Below are 22077 nucleotides of genomic sequence, written 5' to 3' on the forward strand. Positions count from 1 at the left end.
AAACAAACAACTGTATACCACCTCTTATGATACATGTAGTTTTCTTTATATCAGCTCTTATTATAGATCACATAAAGCCACCAAAGCCAGCCATAGCCTCGTTTTCCCAGTCAGAGTCTGAATCAGTAAAGTCTTGTGCCTCAGTGGTGTGGATTGGGGAAAAGTGAGTGAACCTGTCCCCTGTAGGCCTCACTTGTGGGTACTGGATTTGGCATCTGTTATCCTTTGGTGACGATCTGTTGAAGTTATTCTGGGTGGGAATGGGAGGGATCACAACTTTCATCTCTGGTCCAATGGTTTTGTTGGGTGGGAAATTATCATATTCCACCAGAACCTTTGGACCCTGGTTGCCTGTCATGTTGGCTTCGATCTTGGGGTGATGCTCGTTCTCCTTGGGATACAGATGGATGTTGCAGCATGGGACGTTAACACTCAGCTCATGTCGCTGCATCTGCTCGGGCTTCACTCTGGTTCCCTCCTTCTCATAGATGCAAGAGACAGATGTGTGTTCATAGCTGCTGGGTTTGGTGGGCAGACTGGTCCGGTGTGGGTCCTCAGTGTTTTGGTGCATTGTAGGTCTGAAACTGTCATCTAATCCAAAACCTCCTATCCTGTGTGGCTCTGCACTATGATTGTTGTCATAAACTGAAAGAAAAGCAAAAAGAAAATGAAGCAGGTCTGAAATGTAAGAAATATTTATAAAAATAAACAAAAAACGTTGTGCTCTATAATCTTTTTCTTAGTTCCCACATTGAAGACCATGTGTGGTAGTTTTCCAAACAAGTAGTTGTGTAAACTTAGGTGAATTTAAACTAAGTATAAAATACATTAAGGATATTTCAGTGACAAAATACTGTAGGCATTAACTAAGGTGAGTTAAATGGTAGGAGTAATAATAATTTCTCTTTTTTTGAGCAGGCACACTTGATGTTAGAGTGATTAAATAAGAGTCTTAGTATGACTAATGATTACCTTTCTCGGGGCCCATCCTGCTCTGGAGTTGGCTGAAAGGCCCAGCTGCTGGTGGATTGGCGACCTTCATGGACACAGATGAGCCAACTTGGCGACGAGACTTGGCCCTTCTGTTCTGAAACCAGACCTGGTAGATTTGTAGGAAGAAAAACATAGACATGAGGACAGTTGACCCCATTTTGTCCCATTTTACAATTCCATAAATCTGCCACAACTTAAGGTTATTGAGTCGAACTGTAGAGCATTTCCCAATGATTTTAAGACTTCATTCCCAAATCTTCTTTACTGGTGCAAATGAATCAGTCAAAAGGAGACACTTAGATCGGGCTTTACCTGAATTCTGGACTCCGGTAGCCCGGTCAGAGCCTCGAGTCTCTCTCGTAGGTAGATGTCAGGATATTTAGTGTCTGAGTAAACTTTCTCCAGCACCTCAATTTGCTGCTGAGTGAAGTTGGTTCTCTTTCTCCTGTGGGTCAGTATGGCCACGCATTTATCCGCCCTCGGTACGGAGTTTGTAGAGTTGAAGTAGTTTGTCACATCTGAGGCTCCATAATCTGAAAAGAAAACATACAATCTGTTTAGTTTTTAAAGTAAGTAGGCGTCAAAGAGAAACAGTGGCGGACTTGTGCGTAAATTACGCACAGAATCGGCAACAGTTTTGTTATTTTCTCTAACCACTATGCCACAAAGATAGCTATGTTCTTGTAAACGGAGCATAGGAGGTGAAAGCAATGAACATTTTAGCCAACTACCTGAGTTCACCATGCTGTTCATCTGCAGAGGCCCTTCGTGATACATCTGGAAATGATTCAGGTCCCCGACGCGCATATTCCCATGAACTGCAGACATGATCTTCTACGTCTTATCTCCAGCGACTGACTGAGTTTGAGACCTGTGCGCTCGCTGGGTTTAAATCCCCCTGTGATCAAACGTGATGCTGTCTGGATGTGTGAATGGGCAAGCCATCAGTGCCGGCTGGCACTGCAGCGGCCGTGCTGCAACTTCAGACGTCTGCAGCCCGGCGAAGGTGTGAAGGCATCACACTTGAGGCGCTGGAGCGACCGCAGGTCTCTTTAAAGGGGTTTTAATGGAATCTGCATGCTCAATACACATCGGCAGAGAAAACATTTATTCGCTTTGGAATGGATGAAGCAATAATGGACCTGTTGCCTTCAAAGCACGGCAGTCGGAAACTGCCATTTCCTCAACGGGTTAGAGGCTCACAGCGGCTGCAATGTGTTGCTCCATGATAACAGAACAGAACAACTGGAGCCAATCCATTTCGATATATACTTTGGCCAGTTTCATATACATGCTCAAGTCAGTCGCTGGAGATAAGAGGTAGAAGATCATGTCTGCAGTGTGTATATATATACAGTATATGTATAATTAGTATAGCAGGAGTCACTAAATTAAATGTTTTTCAAATAAAAGACATATTTCAAAATGTATTCTGAAATATAGACTGACTTAGCAACTAGAAATATTCTTACATGGTTGCATTTTTCTTTAATTCTAGGCTTAGATGTCAAACAATATACATTATGTTTTATAACCTTAATGATGCTTCCTGTCCCCTGTCAGTGGCAACAAAGTTAATCTCAATACACAAACCTCAGTTCAAAAGTACTCAGGAGTGGTGACTTGTTATTGAATGGGTGACCTTCATTTGGTTCAGAGGGGGATCAAGTCAAGAGGTCAGATAGCATCACAGACTGATTAATTTGCTCCCACATATTTGAACTAGATTTGCAGGAATTAGCTTTTATGGTCACAGGCTCTTTTAATAATATTTCAAGATGATTCATTTGAGTGATTTTTATACATACTTGGGTAATAACACATTACATTTTGTGCCTCATGTTTAATTGCTTTGGGTGTGGGTTGACATGATTACTGCAATATGGATTGAAACCAAATGATTGCTCTTTACCGCATGCCAATTCATATAGGATTAATTTGATACAACTCATACTGGATTAAGTCATTGGGGAGCATATTGCACTTTTGGTTAAATGAGTCTTGAGTCTCAGCATTTAGTCAGACCTATAGCTTAGAACAACAAAGGTTTTCTCTGGTCATTTTCTTGTTGATCTCTGGGAAAATTACTTGATGGCCATTGTGTCATTTCACATCCACAACAGCATTTATCAATCTCTGTACTTTGACACATATCGCATTGTTCAGGTAGGATGTGATTGTTGGTAAAGGCAATCACAGTTCACAAGTTGCTTTGTCTGATGACCCTAATTGGGTATTGCCTGTGTGCACAGACCATATTGCTATGCTAAAATCAGGCTGTTGAAGTTCCTGATCTTTTGTAATGGTCAGTGACAGGTTTCCTGAGAGCTACCAGCAGATCATAAAATATACAGTATGCTGTTTATCTGCAGCCACAGAGCACCAATAATTCAGCATTGCAAGTGCAGGGAGATGTAATGCACTTTTGCTTTTATTGTTTGTATATAGTCATAATTTTAATTTGGCAGCCCATGATGGAGATTTGACATTTTAATTAGATTAAAAGAACACAGCTCTAAACTGATCAGTGCTGATATATTGTAGTTAACAGACTGCACTTTCAAACATCAAACAGTAAAAACACTTTGGGACTTCTACTGGCCATTTCCAGTAGGCAGCTGCCTCTGTAGACACAAACAAAAGCACATTCACACCTTTAAAGACTGACCACTTTTTAACCTACATTTAACCTGCAGACAGACAGGTAAATTATCCTCACAAGTTTGCAGGGATATGTTAAAATGCCAGCTGTCTTATGTGCCATTGTTATGGTTCAGTCTTTGTGTATTTGAAGGATGTTTTAAGGAAGCTATAGTACATTTATTGTTTCCTAATAGAATAGTGTGCTCAGTGTAGAGGCACACATCAATGTTATTGTGTACACAACTTTTAAGCAGAGAATTGTGAATGATACTGCAATATGAAATGTATTCATATTAGAGCTGGACTGATGAATTGTCCAGGCTGATAAATCAACAATCAGCATTATCTTTTGCCAGATAAACTGGCATCAGTGTGGCAAGAAATGTCAGTACAGAAATGCGAAAGATATACAGTATCTAAGGTAATTTCGGAAACATCTATCTTTTACATAGTTTTTCCACCAGCTGTAAAATATATTGGTCACAATTCTTTAATGACTAAATTAATTGGATTCTCATTTCTGGCATTTATCAAAAACATGACTGTTGATGATTGATTGCTATCATGTCTTTTAAACTCTTAAATATTTGTCAGGTTATAATTCATATTTACAAGTAGAAATAAACAGATGTAGGCCTACATCCATCCCCATCCACTTCACTAAGAGGCAAAACTAAACCAAAATATATTTTAAAGCAAAAATATATAATATATGTAATAATATATGTTTTATGTATTTTATTATGTTTTGTTCAAACAAAACTAAATGTAAGGTCTTCAGCAGTCAAAAGAACGTTGAAAGTCAAATATAAGAGACATGACATGTAAATATATATGATGATGGTCAGTGCTCTTACATGATAACCATATTAAAATGAATACTATGACTTTTACTTATGTTGTAATACAATATTTTATCACAAAAATAAAAAAAAATGTTATTTCCCGAGGAAAATAAACAGGTTAATTACGAATAAAATTCTTGTATCGATCCTGTTGTTCAAAAAATACAACAAAATATGAAAAAAGATTCCGTTTTTTACAGTCCCAAGAAAAAAAAAGTATGTAAATATTTCTGTAATCAGTTAGAGCGTCGTCATTATTTACATCAATCTCCCGGAACTTCCGCCAAGTCTAAACGGAAGTAGGTACGTGGCTGCTTCAGCTGACAGTCTACATGATGGCGACAGAGGTTCAGAGCGGCGACCTCGACAGTGCTACTTCCAGCCGGCTCGAAGTTTCCATCGATGGCCTCACCCTCAGTCCCGACCCGGAGGGCGAGCAGGGCCAGGTCGAAGAACCGGACCCCAAACCCGCGGAACCCGAGACCGATACGCCGGGAGCCGCTGGGGGCGAAGATGGAGAGACTGCCAAATCTGCGATAGAGAGGAAATGGGGCTTTCCTCTACAAGAGCTCTACGGAATGGCACTCAAATTTTTCAAAGGTATTTTATATTTGTTATAATCTCGCAGCCCTGACGCAGAAAAACGGTTCTCATTGGAAACGACCGTTAAATTGTGAGACGAACCACTCGCTGGCTGAGATTAGCAGGTTGCTAACATTAGCTGCTAGCTGTCACCACCGGGGGCTGCTGCTGTCAGCCGCAACGTTACATTAGCTACATAGCTAACGAGTGGCTAACAAGCTGTTAGCTGGCTGTTAAAGGGTAAAACAAACACGGCACTCCCGAGTAGTCCGTTCTTGTCTGTCTGTGTCTTGAAAATATTCTCAACTTGCTGTTTGCCTGATGTTGCCTCCCTTCTGTATGCACTTTTTGGGTTTCAACAGACTAACCCGTCTTGTCATACGACTGCTCCATGAGCTAGCTAATGTAAAAGTAGTAATGCAAGACGTTAACCATTCAAAATGAATGGAGGCTCATTATAATTTGTTTGGCCCTGCCCTGCCACTGCTCCGCCTGAAGGAAGCCTGCTGGCTAGTTACTCACGCAGATCCTTCATTTATAATCTAGACCCCGACAGGTTTCTGCTGTGCTGGAGGAATTAGTTCTGTGGATAAAACTAGTTCACAGTCTCGGACCGACGTCTTTAACACCAGCTCACAGTGCTGCTTATAACTATGTTTTCAGCGCTCACTGTGTTGTATGACCAGCAGCCTGTTTTACAGCTCCATTGCCTCCTTATGTCTGTACCACTCCCATACTGCTTCTAGTCCAACAGGAAACACAAGAAAACTTGCCACTGAATTTGTATTTCTATTTGTGCTCTGGATGCATTCAAACTGGAAGGCCATTCAGAGTTTATGCCACCACCTTTATGAAATCATTGACATCAGTATCATCACTTACACCCTGTCATTCTGCACGCAAAAGACAGCTTGGAATATATTGCAAATTAATGGCATCTATAACATCTATCTTGAGTTTGAAGATGAAAGGCTCATTTGAGTTCTTTCATTTGTCAAAAAATAGCAAGTTAATCCAGCACAGTATATCCAAACCAGTCTTTCAACCCCTTCAGCCTTTAAATTCATCTAATCAATATACTGTGATTTAAGACAAGTTCAGGTCAATAATTACTTTGCAAACATGAACATGTGGAAGCCTTTTGGAATACTGGGCTTTTGTTGTATTTTTACTAGAGTAATATACTTGTGATGATTGTGCAAACAGGTTGGGACTTGGTTGTCACTATGTGATAGTAATCTTTGCTTTGTGTTTTTTAGTTAGTTAGGGTTAGGTCGATTGCTTAACTTGTATGCATTAATCTTATTGCCTCACCCTTGCTTTAACAAAAATTGTGATCTCAAAAGATGATTGTTTTCACAAATCTAAGCAGTATAGTCTTACAGCAGTCGGTTTTTTTGTTTTTTTGATAAGGATAAAGAGCACAATCAACAGTGCAATTGTTCTGTACCTACTCTTTAGTCCTGAATCAAGAAATGATAAGCCTGTATGCTACTGCTGATGTTAATGCTATTGCTGCTTCCACATCGCACAAAGGTGTATTGTAGTATTAACAAGCAGCAGGACATAAAAAAACCCCACAAACGTATTACTTTCACATTGCTGCTCTCAGATAAAGATGGCAAAGCTTTCCACCCAACCTATGAGGAGAAGCTTCGACTGGTGGCTCTGCACAAACAGGTGTTACTGGGCCCTTATAATCCTGATGCTTCCCCGGAGGTCGGCTTCTTTGATGTCCTAGGCAACGATCGCAGGTAACCCCAGCAGACAACTGTCTGTGCATGTGACCTTTGAACCATAGTAGACATTCCAGCAAATTAGCTGTGTTTCAGGAAACACGCACACATTTCCATTCATTAAACTATTTGTACAGTCCATTTAACTGTTGACTGGTGCTTCTGATGTCTTTCTGAATTAAAATCTAGTGGCTGTTTTATTGCACCACACTTAAGTTTCAATAATTTTACAAATTTTGTGTTTACTATGAAATAAAAAAAACATTTTTTAATTGATAATTTTAGTTTTTTGATTTTCTGTTATGTTCTGAGGAAAAAAATGGTTGCTACAATTGCTATATATATACACATTTACTTTGTTTTGTTATTGTAAAACATAATCTAATCTAAAACAAAGTCAATACATAACTGCTAATTGCTCAACCCAATTTTCCCAGCTGCCTATTGTCTATCTTCACCTCCATTTCACTCTGTGTGCAGGAAAGAGTGGGCCTCCCTGGGTAACATGGAGAAGGAGGAGGCCATGGTAGAGTTTGTCAAGCTGCTTAACAAGTGCTGTAACCTCTTTGCTCCCTATGTCACATCACACAAGATAGAAAGAGAGGAACAGGAGAGGAAAAGGTAAGGTGTTCAGCAGCAGTTCCCATGAGGGAGATCCCTCTGCTAGTGTCTAAATACAGACTCAGGTTCAGTTTGTCCTATATGTAGCTAGAAAAACTTGACCATTTCCCTCATTTATAATGTCCTCTATGTCTTTGCTCTTCCCCAGGAAAGAGGAGGAGGAACGTCAGAGGAGGGAAGAGGAGGAGAGGGAGCGACAAAGGCAGGAGGAGGAGAGACGGAGGCTTGAGGAGGAGGAAAGGTTGAGGAGAGAGGAAGATGAAAGAAGACAGGCAGAGGAGGAGAGGCTACGGGTTGAGCAGCAGAAGTATGTGTGTCTGTTGCTGTGTGTGTGTTTGCATAATGTGCATGGTTTTGTAATATATCTAATTGACTTCAGCATGATCATCACACTCACCTGACACTGATATCTACAGGGCTATTGTCTTTTCAGCACTGGAGTTGTGACTGATTCATTGTCAAGAAGGGCACTTCAGCAGTCTCAGCGCTTTGTTGAAACCTGGTCCAAAGAGGACAAACTCCCTATTCACTACAACTTTTCTCTTTGTCTATGTTAAAACATTACACTTTTCCATTGTCCACCAATAGGTGCGTTTGACCTAATGTGGTGCCGTGCAATGCTTACTTGACTTAATGCACGCTCAATTTAAAACGATGCACGCTGGTTCGAAATTTTGTCATAATGTCACATGGTATTAAAAGTCACTGATACAAGGTGGCTGCAGTTTTCTGAGTCTGGCGCTGCAGTTGCTCTCCAACTGTACCAACTGGGAGCCACCTCTGTAACGACATAACTTTGCCCTAATTGGCTCAGGGCTTGACTGACGTGTGATGCGTCCTAAATTTTTATTGTAAAAACTTCAGATCCGTTATCTGCTGTGGTTCCCTCTCCCGAAGCGGATTACATTTATTTAATTGCCTCCTTCTTGTAGCTCAATTTTTCCATATTTTTAAATAAAAAACTACAGCTGTGCACGCTGCAAGATCAACCATTGTTGTGAGCTCACTGATGCTACAGGAAGTAGAATGTGTCCGACATTTACTGGAGTCTTTTTATGCTCCACCCTTACAATCACCTTTATTTCACATTGACCATCAGTCAAGTCAGTCAAAGCCGGCCTAAGATGAAAACAAATACAGCGATTGTCTCCACACTATTTCCTGTATTTCCATCCTCACTAACTTTACTGCTCTGATATTTTGCCTAGACAACAGATAATGGCAGCGCTAAATGCCCAGACAGCGGTGCAGTTTCAACAGTATGCTGCCCAGCAGTACCCCAACAGCCCAGAGCAACAGCTGGGCCTCATTCGTCAGCTCCAGGAGCAGCACTACCAGCAGTACATGCAGCAGCTCTACCAGGTCCAGCTGGCCCAGCAACAGGTAGGACGTGTTTACTGACAGATGGATAGACTTTCATTGATTAATTTTATTGCTTGATTGTAAGAATTTGCAGTTAATATGGAAGTATTGATTCACAGTAAATAGTTACTTTACTGATAGTTACTAACCATTACCCTGGTTATGAAAAAATGTTGACTAAGACAAAAAAAAACAAAAAAAAAACAGGCATTACACAGATAGTTAAACAAATTAAGGACTAAATCAACTCACACACTTCATGATGAGGTACACATTTGGCATCTGGCACAAAACCTCTGGCATGCAGTAAGGGGCTGCTCAAAATGTTGACAAAAGTTTTTAATTGTTAATCTCCTAGTAAGGTGAATAGTGACAAGTGCAGTATTGTACAAACTGATCAGGATAATAATTTCATCCATAATGGTGCAAAATCTATGCTTCTTCCAACATTTTTGTAGGAACATGATATTTTTGGCTTATGTCCATAGTTTGGTTTCCACTGTCTTGGCTCGATGTTGTGTGATTCTTGACCCAGGCGGCCTTACAGAAGCAGCAGCAGCAAGCTGATTCGATGGTACAGGGGACACTGGAATCTAGCAACTTCAACAGTGGGGAACCTGTCCCTGCCTCAGCAGCGGGACCATTGTGTGCAGCTTCACCACCTGCTGGCGAAGAAGGCCCTACAGTCAATGGAGGCCAGTCAGACTCGTACTCTGAGAGCATGGACCGGGAGCCAGAGCCTGAGCCGGCAGAGGAGGTCTCGGAGAATGGACCTTTATTAGGTTGGTGGGCTGTAGCTGTGTTTTACACACAGAAAAACAAAAATACCTACTGTTGACTTTATCTCGAAAGAAGCTTCATTTTTTCTCTTGTTGTGTAGCTAATGCCTAGAGGGCAGAGGGGGGAACTCTCACAAACAAAGCTTTATACTGAACTTGAAACCTGATTCTTATTTGGTGTGTCCTTGTTGATGTGACCTGGAGGGAATGGAAGAGAACAGCTAGAACAAGTGATACATGATAGCCTGCTGGTTTAGGTCATCGAGCCACACATTCTACTTACAGAAGAGTAAATGGACACACCTGAAATGAATAAGGTGTTATTTTTATTTCAGACCATACATCCTGGCTAAATTAATTTACTCTCTTAAAATAATGTTAGGATAATGGATAGATGCATAACTAGATAGCTTGTAAAAAAGTTGATTGTAAAAAGTCTCTTCTCCCTTGGTCACAGCTGACTCCCCACCAGTCATAGCTGCTCCCTCCATGTGGACACGACCGCAGATCAAGGACTTCAAGGAGAAAATCCGGCAGGATGCAGACAGTGTGATCACGGTGGGGCGCGGCGAGGTGGTGACAGTGCGTGTACCCACCCACGAGGAGGGCTCCTACCTGTTCTGGGAGTTTGCCACGGACTATTATGACATCGGCTTTGGGGTCTTCTTCGAGTGGACAGATGCTGCCTCTGCTTCAGTCAGTGTGCACGTGTCAGAGTCCAGTGATGAGGATGAGGATGATGAAGGTGAGGTGTGGGTGGGGAGTATGGGTGAAATAAGCCTGCAATGTGTCTCATACGAATATTCTCAGGTGTGGCAGCAATGACACATCTGAGTAGGCTCTCCTTCAATACAGTGTTTGTGATTATGTAAACAAAAAAATATGCAACACAGATACAGACTTACTTCCCAAGAACTGAAAATGGAACTTTGCTATCTGTTCGCTCAGTTTTTCTACTGAAAATAAATGATAGAGATGGGTCATGATTGCCCTTATGATCTTAGGTGCACAGCCATTTGTTATGGACACTATATACCACATACTCTGCTATTTAATGACATGTCATGGTTAGTATTCCATACAAAGCAGTTGCTTTGAATAATGTCTGTTTTATTTTCCTTTCTGTCATTTATCAGCCTGCAGAGAGATTAATAACTAACCAGGTTTATAGAAAATATTTTATTCTCATGTTCACAACTTGCCAACGCCATAGTTAAACATCCACTGGTTCTCTCAGGGGTAGAGGAAGTCCTGTATGTTGGACTCTAGAGCAGTGGTGTGAATAAAGATGAATGCTGGTAATATGTTGATAAGATATAAGGCAATACTGTGCTGCAGAATATGCTTGGATTTATTGGTTAAATTAATTGTACACATTAGCCTTTGGTAGATATGCCAATCCTTCTGAATTTCATTTCTGAATGTCTGCTGTTGCAGCAGTTGTATGTTTGTTTGCTCCACTGTCACAGTGTGTGTTTTGCATGAGAGGTTTTGTCACATTTTGTCGTAAATCTAACCTTGCTGTAGTATGCAAGTTTTGTGCAAATTAAGGGGCTTTCAATGGCGCAAGCGTAAAATTAATTTGGATATTTTGATTAGATTTTTGTTTGCCTGAAGTAAAGTACTCTTTATCATTCTGATAATTCTGTTAATAATTTTTCTAAAAAATTTTATTTCTGTTTGCTCAGGATTGAGGCACACATATAAGTCCATAATATTAAGGTTAATAATAGCGCTGCATAATTCTAATGAAGCTGTCAAAAGGAGCCTTGTGTCTGTGACATTCAAAAAAAAAAAAAAAAAAATTGTAATGTCCTTGTATGCCTTCTTCCTTGGCCTGATCAATTGTTCTTGTGCCTACAGGTGATCCTCCCACTGAGGAGGAGAAGGCAAAGAAGGAGGCAGGGAAGCCCCAGGTGGATGAGATTGTGCCGGTGTACCGGCGGGACTGTCATGAGGAGGTGTACGCCGGCAGCCACCAGTACCCTGGCCGCGGAGTCTACCTGCTCAAGTTTGACAACTCCTATTCACTCTGGCGCTCCAAGAGTGTTTACTACAGAGTCTACTACACCAGATAAGCCTGAATACAGACACAGGGGGAGCCAAGGAGTGTGTATGTTGATATATATGTGTGTGTGTGTGTGTGTGTTTGTGTATGTGTGTGAGTGAGTGAGTGTGTGTTGTGTGTGTGTGTATGTGGAGATTTGTGCGATGGCAGCCTGTATGTGTGTGTATGTGTGAAGGAGAACATGATATCAGATATATTCTGGACAAAACCACCAGAGGGTGACAAAGAGACACATCTGGAGCCCTAGTATGGAGATTTGACTAATATGTATGTACTGTATGTGTATGCGTGTCCCAAGATACATCCATGTTAGATCCTGTCATCGAGCCCTTGGAAGAGGAGTGTGTATTCCTGTTGTATATTCACCACCTGTCCTTGCTGCGCTCACATAGACCAAGCTGTAGGACTTCGCTCTCATGTTGTAGTTGACCACTTTTCATCCTGGGCTCGTCTTCTGTCACCGCTCCAGCCCAACACAGTCCAACGTGGCCTTGTGGCTGCTTCTGCCCTGAGTGATGCTTTCATAACCATGAACGGAAACCAAGCGACTCCAGCGCTCTGTCAGCCAAATGTTTCCTGTTTGGTGGTAATGGTGGTTGTTTATCCCACAAGAACACAGACAATGTACGTCATAACACTATACCTTTGTTCCACTGAGAGCTTCTGGTCTTTGCCAAGTCTCACTCACACATTAAAACACCAGTGTACACAAATTTAATCATCCTTTTTGTTGTAAAACAGTAGTTTGTCATTCTCTTCCGAGCTACCATGCATATATGAAGATCTGAGAGGATGTTTAGTGAAAGCAGTGCTCTTTTTGGCTTATTCCTGTGCAGAAACAGTCTGTTTTTCATCTTTATTTCTTGATACAATCTAATTAACACAGTGTACCAGGAGTAGGTGTTTTAGTTTAGAGGGTTTACAGGCAGAATTTATGAAGGACAGGCAAGAAATCACAGCACGGTTTTGGGTAAACTCCAAATGAAGTCATGGGTGTTAAGTGAGAAAGTACAAAACAACATGCACATGGTAAAGTATGGCTGTGGGCAATCTGGCCTTGTAAACTCAAGCATCTCAGTGTGTAATACAAAATAAGAGGTTAAAAACAAATTACTTAATAAATATTTGTTCTCCCTTCGTCCTACAAATATTTTTTCTGTGTGATGCTGTTTCAGTTTGTTCCGTTTGCCTCAGTGCTTCTCGACAGTCCCTGTCTGTATAGTTACACCACACAAATATTACATTAAATTGTCCTTTGCTCATCAATTCTTTATGAAAGAATCAAGAAAAAGGACACAGTATTAGGACAGATGTTATCTTAATATTTTTGTGTTTATCATTCTGTGTGTTTAGAGTTGCTGTACTCAGTTCTGACACACAACATCTAACAATAAAGATTACATTTTTTTGGAGGTCGTGACACTGTTACATCTCTGCAGCGCTCAGAAAACCACAACCTAAAACAGTGCCGGTGTTCTGTTTTTTTTCTTCCTGGTATGAATCAACTCAACTTGTCACCTCAAACATCGTGAATCCTGAATAAACTGAGATAGACTTATAAATGTGTCTTGGGTGACGTGGTTGCTTACTAACTCAGTTGTGACATCTAAATGTATTATTATTATTATTTTTTTTTTTTTTATTTTGTTGCCATAATTTAGATTAATTCTGTTGTTCAGTTTCACATTGAATATGCATGTACCACCCAGGTGCATTATGAGCAGTGCTGTATCAGCTGTATCCTGTCTGAATCTGAATGATGGTTGTTCAATGGGGAGTGTCTTCAGTGGTTGTCAGAGACATTTGGTTTCACTTTATCACACTTACTAGAGCTGCATTTGTACATTTTTATGTCTGTGTGCAACCAAACTTTAAAGACACAGGTGGAGTATCTTGCAAGTTGAGTACTCCTCCAATGTCTTTTCTGAGTGTCAATTTGTCATATTATTTAATTAGAGGCTGCTAATGCCTCCTGTCCATTAAGTGATTTGTGTAACAAGATGTCACTACCTATGGCTTAAACAAGCCATGAAGTTCAAGCAAGTTCCCATATCTTCTGACTTGTGTTGTTTGTTTTTCTTAAGTTTCTTATTGTTCACCAAATGGTTTGAGTTGACTTGTTCAAGCCTTGTATGTAAATAATTCTACAAATGAGTTTATGTATGGGTTTTTAAATGTGGAAGAAGGCTATGGTTTTGAGAATCAATGCACTGTAAAATATGGTGAATGAGATATATGTATACATTTTACCCCGAATGAAAGTCCAAAATTCATAGCAAGTATAAAACTGTAAGACTCTATTGACATGACAGACAGAGAAGCTCATCTTTTTGTATTGTTTTCACTTGTTTGGATCTCTTACGAGTTGCAAGATCTTTTTGGGCATATATTTAATCTTGATTAAACTTATGTTCATCTCTAGAACTGGACAGTTTGCTTACCTTTCCATTTTTATTATTTCAATATCTAATGATCATGTTTTAATGCTTTGTGTCTTAAAGCTTTGGTTCCCTTTATCTTACATAGATTTTTTGCCTCGAAACAGATAAAGAGAATTACTGAGGTTGCCCCCAAAAGATGTTTTTCACAGGTGATATTTTAACCATAGCAGAAAAAGCACAATTGGATCTAATTAAACTAACAAGTCACTTCCCAGTAAGTCAGAAATGAAGCCTTAGTTATTGCTATTGATTACACCTGTGTTTTAGCTTGCCAGTCTCTATAAAGAAAACTACTTTCATTTCAGAAGATTACATTTTTAACGGAAAAGGGAGGCAATGTTGGAACGCCAAAAATGTCCTTTGAGCAACAAGACACCGTAAGGCTTGTTCCTTTTTTCTACCAGTGGTGAATGTGTCATCCTCAAGCTGCTTTCCTGTCAAAAACATTTTGTGCTGAGGGAGGGACAAACGCGGATGTTACTGATGTGTAACAGGAGGATACACCTCGCCTTCAGTGTTTTCCATGATGCACATAGGACGGGAAGGAAAGGACAGCAGCCACCACTGCAGGGAACAGCTGTATCAGCCTTTTACACTCTAGTATTGAGTAACTATCGCTACAGAGTACATACCAGCTGGGGAGGAATTTGAAGATCTCCTTTTTATTTGAGTAATGAAACATTGACTGGCCTGGATTTTATGTCACATAGGGCCCTTGAAGTTGCTGTGCTCATTGAATACACGAGGGGGCACATTAAATACAACAGACACACCCTTTTCCAACTGGGCATTGTCATCCAGACTTTCCAAAGATTCCCCTGAACTTGTGGCCTGTATATTTTGAAACTGAGCCGTGCACATGGCATGCTATTGATGAGGAGAGTTTGCTCTTTGGAATTTAAAGAGCAACGGTGGGAATGTGAAGCGGTGGACTGGACACAGGACAAACATGCTCTGTACACACAGAGAGGAGATAAATCAGAGACAAGTGTTCAGAGAGTCTGTTGTCCAAGGGTTATTTTGAAAGGTATGAGCAAACAACTAAAATACCCTGCTAGTATGTTCTCACTGTAGTGACTGTCGAACCATGTCCCTTTGTTTAAAATGAATGCAGCGACGAAAAATTGTAGGCTAACGCTAATCGAATTTTAAGCTAAGGTTAGCTTAACTTGTCAGTAGTCATTTGGATGTTTCGTGGGTCATTGCTAAAATATAAAAACCATAATGCCCACACTCATGGGATTTTTGCTGTAAGTTGCAAATATAACTGTTTTTTTTTTTTTTACCTAACTGTACTAGGTAGCTAAACAACTCAAACTAAACTGTGATGTAACTTTGCTAACTCGAGTTTAGCTATGGGGGAAACATCACTACGTGAACAGGTCATTTTAATGCCCCTATTTCCCAATTTAAATAAGATAAATTGCCTATTTAAAAACTCCAAAAATAGCTGCATTTAAAAAGGAAAAACGAATTGTTAGTATAATGGATTGCTTTTATGGGTTCAGTCATGGGTTAACAGAATGGAAGACTATTTTCGGTGTTTAGTTTACTGTGAAGTTACAGGGCTATTTAAATGAAAAGATTTATTAAAACCATCCAAAGTCCATTAACTACTCCTAACATATTACATAACCTATTAAATTGCCCTCAATTTAGCAAGGTACTCCTTTCTGTAGAACTGAATTAAAGACTTTAAATGTTATCTTAAGGTATTCTTCCGTTTAAAATACAATTGGTTAATGTAAATGCTTATCTTTAGACGTAATGGTTAATAGAGAATGAACAGTGATTTTAATTAGCTTCACACTGTTGTCTTCTGATTTCTCAGTGTAACTCCCGGTGCAGTTTCTTTTTGAAAACTCTGGTCCTGGTTTTCCATCCGTCCGCTCCATTGACTCTGAGGGGAGGCAGGTAATTCTTCTCTGTATGTCTGGCTCCGGTTCCAGTGGCTACAGGTGGTTGTAGTATTTTCCGGGTTTTTATTTGCACTTTTTCCTACTTTTCCTTGTGTTTTTTTTCCTCCTTTCTCTTCAGCCTGCCCTGCACTCTGTCTGGTTGAATTTGAATAGACTTTGGGAGGCAAGCAACGTCTCCAGTGTACAGCAGCACGAAGTCCCATGCTTTGAAAAACAAAAATATGGCGGGATGGAAGGATTATACTGCCTCAGAAATATTTCGTGCTCTTGGACGGTAATGCGTCTTGGGTTTGTTTTAAAGCTGTGAGGTTTTTGCGTGAACAGTTTTCGTCCCGCTGGAGTTATTGGTTTGAAATTTAATATGCCCTTTCATCAGAGGAGTATTGAGCCACGGCGTGTGAGTAGGTTATCGGCGAGGGATGGCTGGATTCAGGGGGAAGAAACCGGGAGACGCAAACTGCGAAAACCCATTTTATTCTCGTCTTTGGATGAGGTTGGCTGTCATACACTGACCAACATAATTCACCAACTTTCCGACCTTTCTCGACATGCCAGCGACATCTTTCTGGGCATCGAGATGGAGGCAGGGATGGTGTTCAGAAGATCCTGCAGGATTCAGGGGCGGCTGCAAATTCTGCAGGGTGAAGTCTGCAAGTTTGATCCCAAGAAAATCAAAATCCGTAAGTTTGCAGTGTTGGTCACTTGTTGGTAGCAGTGTGACATAAAACTGAAGTGTGAGCAATACCTGTACAGTAAGTCCAGAGGAGTCATTATAAACCTCTTATTGAATCCCACAGACGTGTATATTATCGGTGTGTATACATGGCACCATGATACTTGTGTACCATGAATTGTTATCACAGACTGATATTGACTGATTCCAGACAGAAGTGTGATTAAAAATAGTAAGTACTAAGTCTGACTGGAAACATCTGTATTTGGCAGGTGTGTCTTTCCTTTGGACCTTTACTGTTCTTTTATAATAATATAGGCACTTTCTTGTGGATAGATGCTGGTCAAGTCCAAGTTGATTGTCACATTTTTCCCAATGAAAGAACTGAGGAGGAGTGAACACATGGCTTTATCTGTCTTGATTTGGACTTATGTTAATAGGGGCTTTGAGTCCTGTCAGAAATGATGGATCTCCTCTCAACGCACTGACCATCTGTGTTTAGGTCTTCAAAGGACACTGAGATCACAGAAGGCTTCACAACCTGTCCCTGTTTCTCCTGGCTGTTTCATACATGTAAACAAAGTTGGTCAACACAAAGATAAATGGAAAATCAATTTCCTTTGCTGTGGCCTGTGCTGACTCTTGTTGTTTTGGGATTTCTTTTTCTTGCCCTTGTAAAGCTACCTCCTGAGGTCTTACACACAGGGGTTATATATTAACTCAGACTTTGACTCACACTATAGTGGCTGTGCCAGCTCCATAAAGATTTGGAGATAGACCTCAAATTTTGTCTGCTCTAAGATCTACCTGCAGTAGAGCTTTACATGTCTGCTACTTTATACCACTGCTTTTGTTTAATAGGTTATTGTATGGTAAAGTTTATAAACATAGTAGTTAAGGGATCACGTTTCCCATTGATTCCCTGCATAGCTCCTTTGTTTATCTAATTTGCCTCTGAAATATGTTGCAAAGTAGGATTTAGAAGACAAGCCTAGATTCCTCTGAACGTTGGTTCTGACTAATGTGCCTTTTGTTTCCTTTTTACTGTCCTTGTTCCTATGTATTCACCCTGTCTCGTGTATGACTGTGACTCACTCTCTCTCTCTGTCTGACACACACACACACACACACACACACACACACACACACACACACACACACACACACACACACACACACACACACACACACACACACAGATTCAAAACTTGTTGCAGAGAAATGATAAGCTGAGCAGACAGCTCCCAGACACAAATGAATGTGATGTATGGTGAGCAATGGATTGAAGACACACACACACACACATACCCACACACACGGTAGACCATCAGGTTGTGTTTAGGGAGGTACCCACTTCAATACAACTACCTGCCATTTAACTAATCCCCTGTGTTATCGTGTGGCGTGACTTGTCTACTCCTTTTTATCTGTACCTGTTGAAGTTTTGTTATACTCCTGGGCGAGGTTGGGAGTTCCTTTTTTTTTTTTTTCAAAGGTTCTTTATATTTAAGTAATTCACTCAGTCACTTAGTGGAAACTAGCAGCTGAAGACAAGGTGTGAGAGACTAGACAGGAATGCGGTGTGTTATGTAGTGATCTGCAGTTGCCAGCTCCCTCACAGCCCCAAGGCCAACACTGCGTGTACAGAAGCAATGACTTCAGATTCATTACAACATGTTTGCTTGACTCTAATTCTTTCCACATAACCAAACACCTGTCTTTCACAAAAATGCCCTTTGAATTACCCTCCAGTATTACTACAGAAAGTTGGACTGTTGGATTTGAATATGTCAGGATATAGAACAGCTGGTGGAGTTGTTTTGAATGGATATTTGAATGAAAGTTAATATGTAATGCAGAAGACTTCATGGAACTAAGAATCATAGAAACATATTATAGTATTTTTCTGCTGCAGTAACACGTTCTTACAAAAGAACGTGTTGCATAATTATATTAGCTCATAGTATCTATAATTAACATTTAACTATGACCGGTCACTCTGTTGTCTGAAACCACTGTGGGTCAGGATTCCTACTCTAACCTCAGCTCTGAGATGGATTACCAGTGAGGTCAACAAGACGGGGCCCCTATATACTGGGATACTGACATTAGGGAAGAACGTTGTGTTTGGTGTGTGTGTGTGTGTGTGTGTGTGTGTGTGTGTGTGTGTGTGTGTGTGTGTGTGTGTGTGTGTGTGTGTGTATGTGTAGTGCTTTGTGTTGCCTCACCGTTTGTCTGCCTATGCACTCAAGTAATCAGGAGCAGTTTGAACAAGGATATGATAGGCAAATGGGATTTCCTCTCCATGTGTATTTTAACTGTCTCATGCCACTGTTCATCCATTTGTGGTGAAGTACAGGTCACAGGGGCAGAGGTCAGAGGTCATCCTTTCCACCCTCAGAGGGAACACCTGACACTCCAGAGTCAAGAGTTTAAACAAAGTCTAGTTTGGCTTGCATGGGTTACTGCTGCCGGCCAACAAGGGTCATTCAGCTATGGCTAGCTAATGGATTGCTACTGCCACACCCTGATGCATTAATGACATTAAGAGAAATGGGACTCCGAAGGAACAGTTTCAGGCACGGAGTAATAACAAGGAGAGACAGTGTGTACAGTCCCCAGGTGCTCCCATGGCAACAACATGTTGTTTGTGAATATGAGAAGAGCCTTTTAGGAGTTTTCGAAGATTTGCAGCTAAAGGAGATCAGATTTATAGTGACATTTTCCAAATAAACCAAATTTCATTGTTCAAAAAGAGATATCAAAATTATGTTATCAAGTATTGTAAATCATGCTGAAGTTAGATAACTTTCAGATAAACTCTGTATGACCTTGATATAATTGAGCACAAAGGTGTGAAATGGTGGGATTCCCATTATACTCTCTTAAATTTTGAATCTTTAATATATTAAGGACTTGTTTAGGACTTCAATTAACCATTATTTTCTTTATTGATTAATCTGCCAAACATTTTCTTGATTAATCAGTCAGTTGTTTGGTCTATTAAATCAGAAAAAAAGAGAAAAATCCCATAATTTTCAAAATGGCAATCTTCAAATGTCTTATTTTGTTAAAACGGCCCAGAACCCAAAGATATTCAGGTTACTGTCACATAAGATACAGAAAATCATCACATTTGAGAGGCTGGAACTCAAGATTGTTTGGTGTTTTTGCTTGAAAATTTTCTGATGATAAATTCAGTGATTATCACTATGGTCAATGAAGATTTTTTTGCTTGTGAAGTAACAAAATAAATGACTAATTGTTTCAGCTCTAGACTTGTTTGGCCTTTCCTAAGATGCTAAACTAGTTAAACTTTGAGTTTAAAGTCAAGTGTGCTTTAACTGTATGTTAAACACTGAGTCTTCTTTTCTAAATATAACACTGGGTTGAATAGGGAGTACGCTATTTTAATGGAGAAAGTAGGTCGAACAAGTGAAGGTTAATTGGAGATAGGAGAGTTTTAGGGCCCCCCTGTCAAATATCTTGATGGCCACTAGCTACCTGCTGCCGTTGGGCTTTGAAATAGAGACACACACACACACACACACACACAGGGGAAAAAAAAAAAAAAAAAGACCAGCTGACCTGCTAATGTCCACAGTCCATCTTGCGCACATAGACACACATGGTAACTGCCTGTGCATTCCTCCTCCTATCCCTGTGATATTTATAGATGCATGTATTTGCCTGATGATCTTTCATCTGTAGCATGCTATCATGTTTAGTATGTGTTGCTTCATCCAAGTGCTTCTCAAGGACCTGTGTGTGCATGGGCACATATACACTTGACTTGTCTGTCGATGGACATTTTTGGGTCAACTGTGAAAATAGATCGCTTGACTGAGATCCAAATTGTGACAAAGAATAACAGTGTGTAGTCATTCCTGGATAAAGTTATTTCTGTTTATGGTATTCTAACCACCTTCTTTCCCTGTTTTCTGCACAAACACACACATACATACACACCCCTGTTTGTCCCACCTCAATTCCTCCTAGTCACTATTCACTCAGGCCGGCCATGATCCCCTCCATTCATCAATTGAGAGCAGTCGTTACGCAGCCAGAATCCACAAGTCAGTTCCCACAGGGCCTGTTCCAACGAAAGGAGCCTGGCCTGGTTCTAGAGGTCAACCTGGTCCCATGAGAGACAAAAGGGAAGGGTTGGGACGGCCAGAGAGAGAGAGATAGAAAAATAAGAGCAAATAGGGGAAAAGAGTGGGAAAGGCCTGTAGCATTCCAAGAAGTGGAGGGATATTACCATTGACCTGGATCTGACTTGGACTTTCTCTATGTGTGTGTGTGTGTGTGTGTGTGAATGCGTATACATCCAGCAGCCCTCTCTCACGCCTCTGTGCAGACTGCCCAGGCTGTTGACGCAGCCCTGGCGAGGGCACAGAAGAGTTTTAGGGAGTGAAAGAAGGAGACATTACTGATGAATAAACTCTCTTGTGTATTCGTCTTTGTGTGTGTATACGCACACATTTTCTTCAGCGGCCTGTCAGTGTTACCACAAGATACTTGTTGATCATCACATGGAAAGTCCTTACTCCAGCTGCTTCTGCTCAGTGCTGTCCTCCACTTAATGAAATCTGTCAGAGACTGATTATCTGTTGATGGTATGAGGAGAGTAAAGTTGATAAGAAATGGCTAAATTTAGAGGTGTGTGTGGGCAGGCCTGACTGTGTGTCATCCCTGGTTTGAGCAGTGGTGCTAAACCTGGGCAAACTGCTACAGATTACCAGATCACTGTATTGTAGATACCAGTGTTTTATCAGTCATTTCATGCCAGCATTAGATGATGTTCTCTTCCTCAGCAAATGGCCTCTGATTTACTTCCTGAAAATGATGGAAATATCATAGACAGTCACTTCAGTGTTGGCAACCAATGAAAGCGAAGATGTCCTTGTTTGATCTGTAACTTTGCCTCCTTATCCATATGCTAAATTTCTGGTTCACTGTATAAAATGGTGCATGTCAAGATTTAATCATGGCTGTCCATGAGCACACGTGCCTATGTTCACACACTCGGAAAAGCCAGATGCAGGACTTGCAGGTTGGCAGTTGCGAGTGCTGCGGGGTAATCCAGGGTTTAACCAGTGAGCAGGGAGATGAGCAAGATTTAATACCCACTGTGGTGACCTCTGCCAGGATCTAGAGATGGAGTGGGACTCCCCTTTGGCTCCTTAATTTTTCTTATATGGGTGTTTTCTGTCTTGATGTTCCCATGCATTGATAGATGTACACATGTAAATTTTTGGAGACACACACGTCCACAAACAGATACATATCTTGCTTGCTTCTTTTGTTACCTGTCAGACTTTATCTTACTTTAGCAAAACCTAATTTTCATGTTTGCATACTCTTTGAAATCATTAAATCTAATATCAGAAAGTTTAAATAACGCAAAATTTG

General features: G+C 40.6%; 3 protein-coding genes across 3 annotated transcripts in view; 2 read left to right on the forward strand and 1 right to left on the reverse strand.

The window, feature by feature from the left end:
• Positions 1-67: 67 nt before the first annotated feature.
• Positions 68-1800, reverse strand: mixl1 (Mix paired-like homeobox). The gene is made up of 4 exons (XM_022765548.1): positions 1725-1800; positions 1306-1526; positions 973-1099; positions 68-645 (listed from the first exon to the last, which is right to left on the reverse strand). Exons 1-4 carry the CDS (start codon positions 1798-1800, stop codon positions 68-70), a joined length of 1002 nt encoding a protein of 333 aa, XP_022621269.1.
• Positions 1801-4707: 2907 nt separating this feature from the next.
• On the forward strand, positions 4708-14050 carry acbd3 (acyl-CoA binding domain containing 3). The gene is made up of 8 exons (XM_022770352.1): positions 4708-5081; positions 6676-6817; positions 7280-7420; positions 7569-7727; positions 8629-8803; positions 9318-9564; positions 10019-10306; positions 11425-14050. The coding sequence occupies exons 1-8, from the start codon at positions 4814-4816 to the stop codon at positions 11637-11639; spliced, it is 1635 nt and encodes a 544-aa protein (XP_022626073.1). The 5' UTR covers positions 4708-4813; the 3' UTR covers positions 11640-14050.
• Positions 14051-16342: 2292 nt separating this feature from the next.
• Positions 16343-22077, forward strand: part of LOC111235473 (NHS-like protein 1) — a 105192-nt gene continuing 99457 nt past the window's right edge. The window contains exon 1 of the mRNA XM_022763939.1: positions 16343-16669. Within this exon, the coding sequence (XP_022619660.1) occupies positions 16351-16669 (319 nt within the window). The 5' untranslated portion in view covers positions 16343-16350. The remainder of the gene's footprint in view (positions 16670-22077) is intronic.

The sequence above is a fragment of the Seriola dumerili genome, unplaced genomic scaffold (assembly GCF_002260705.1).
Source record: "Seriola dumerili isolate Sdu_G_001 unplaced genomic scaffold, Sdu_1.0 BDQW01000025.1, whole genome shotgun sequence".
Classification (NCBI taxonomy): domain Eukaryota; kingdom Metazoa; phylum Chordata; class Actinopteri; order Carangiformes; family Carangidae; genus Seriola; species Seriola dumerili.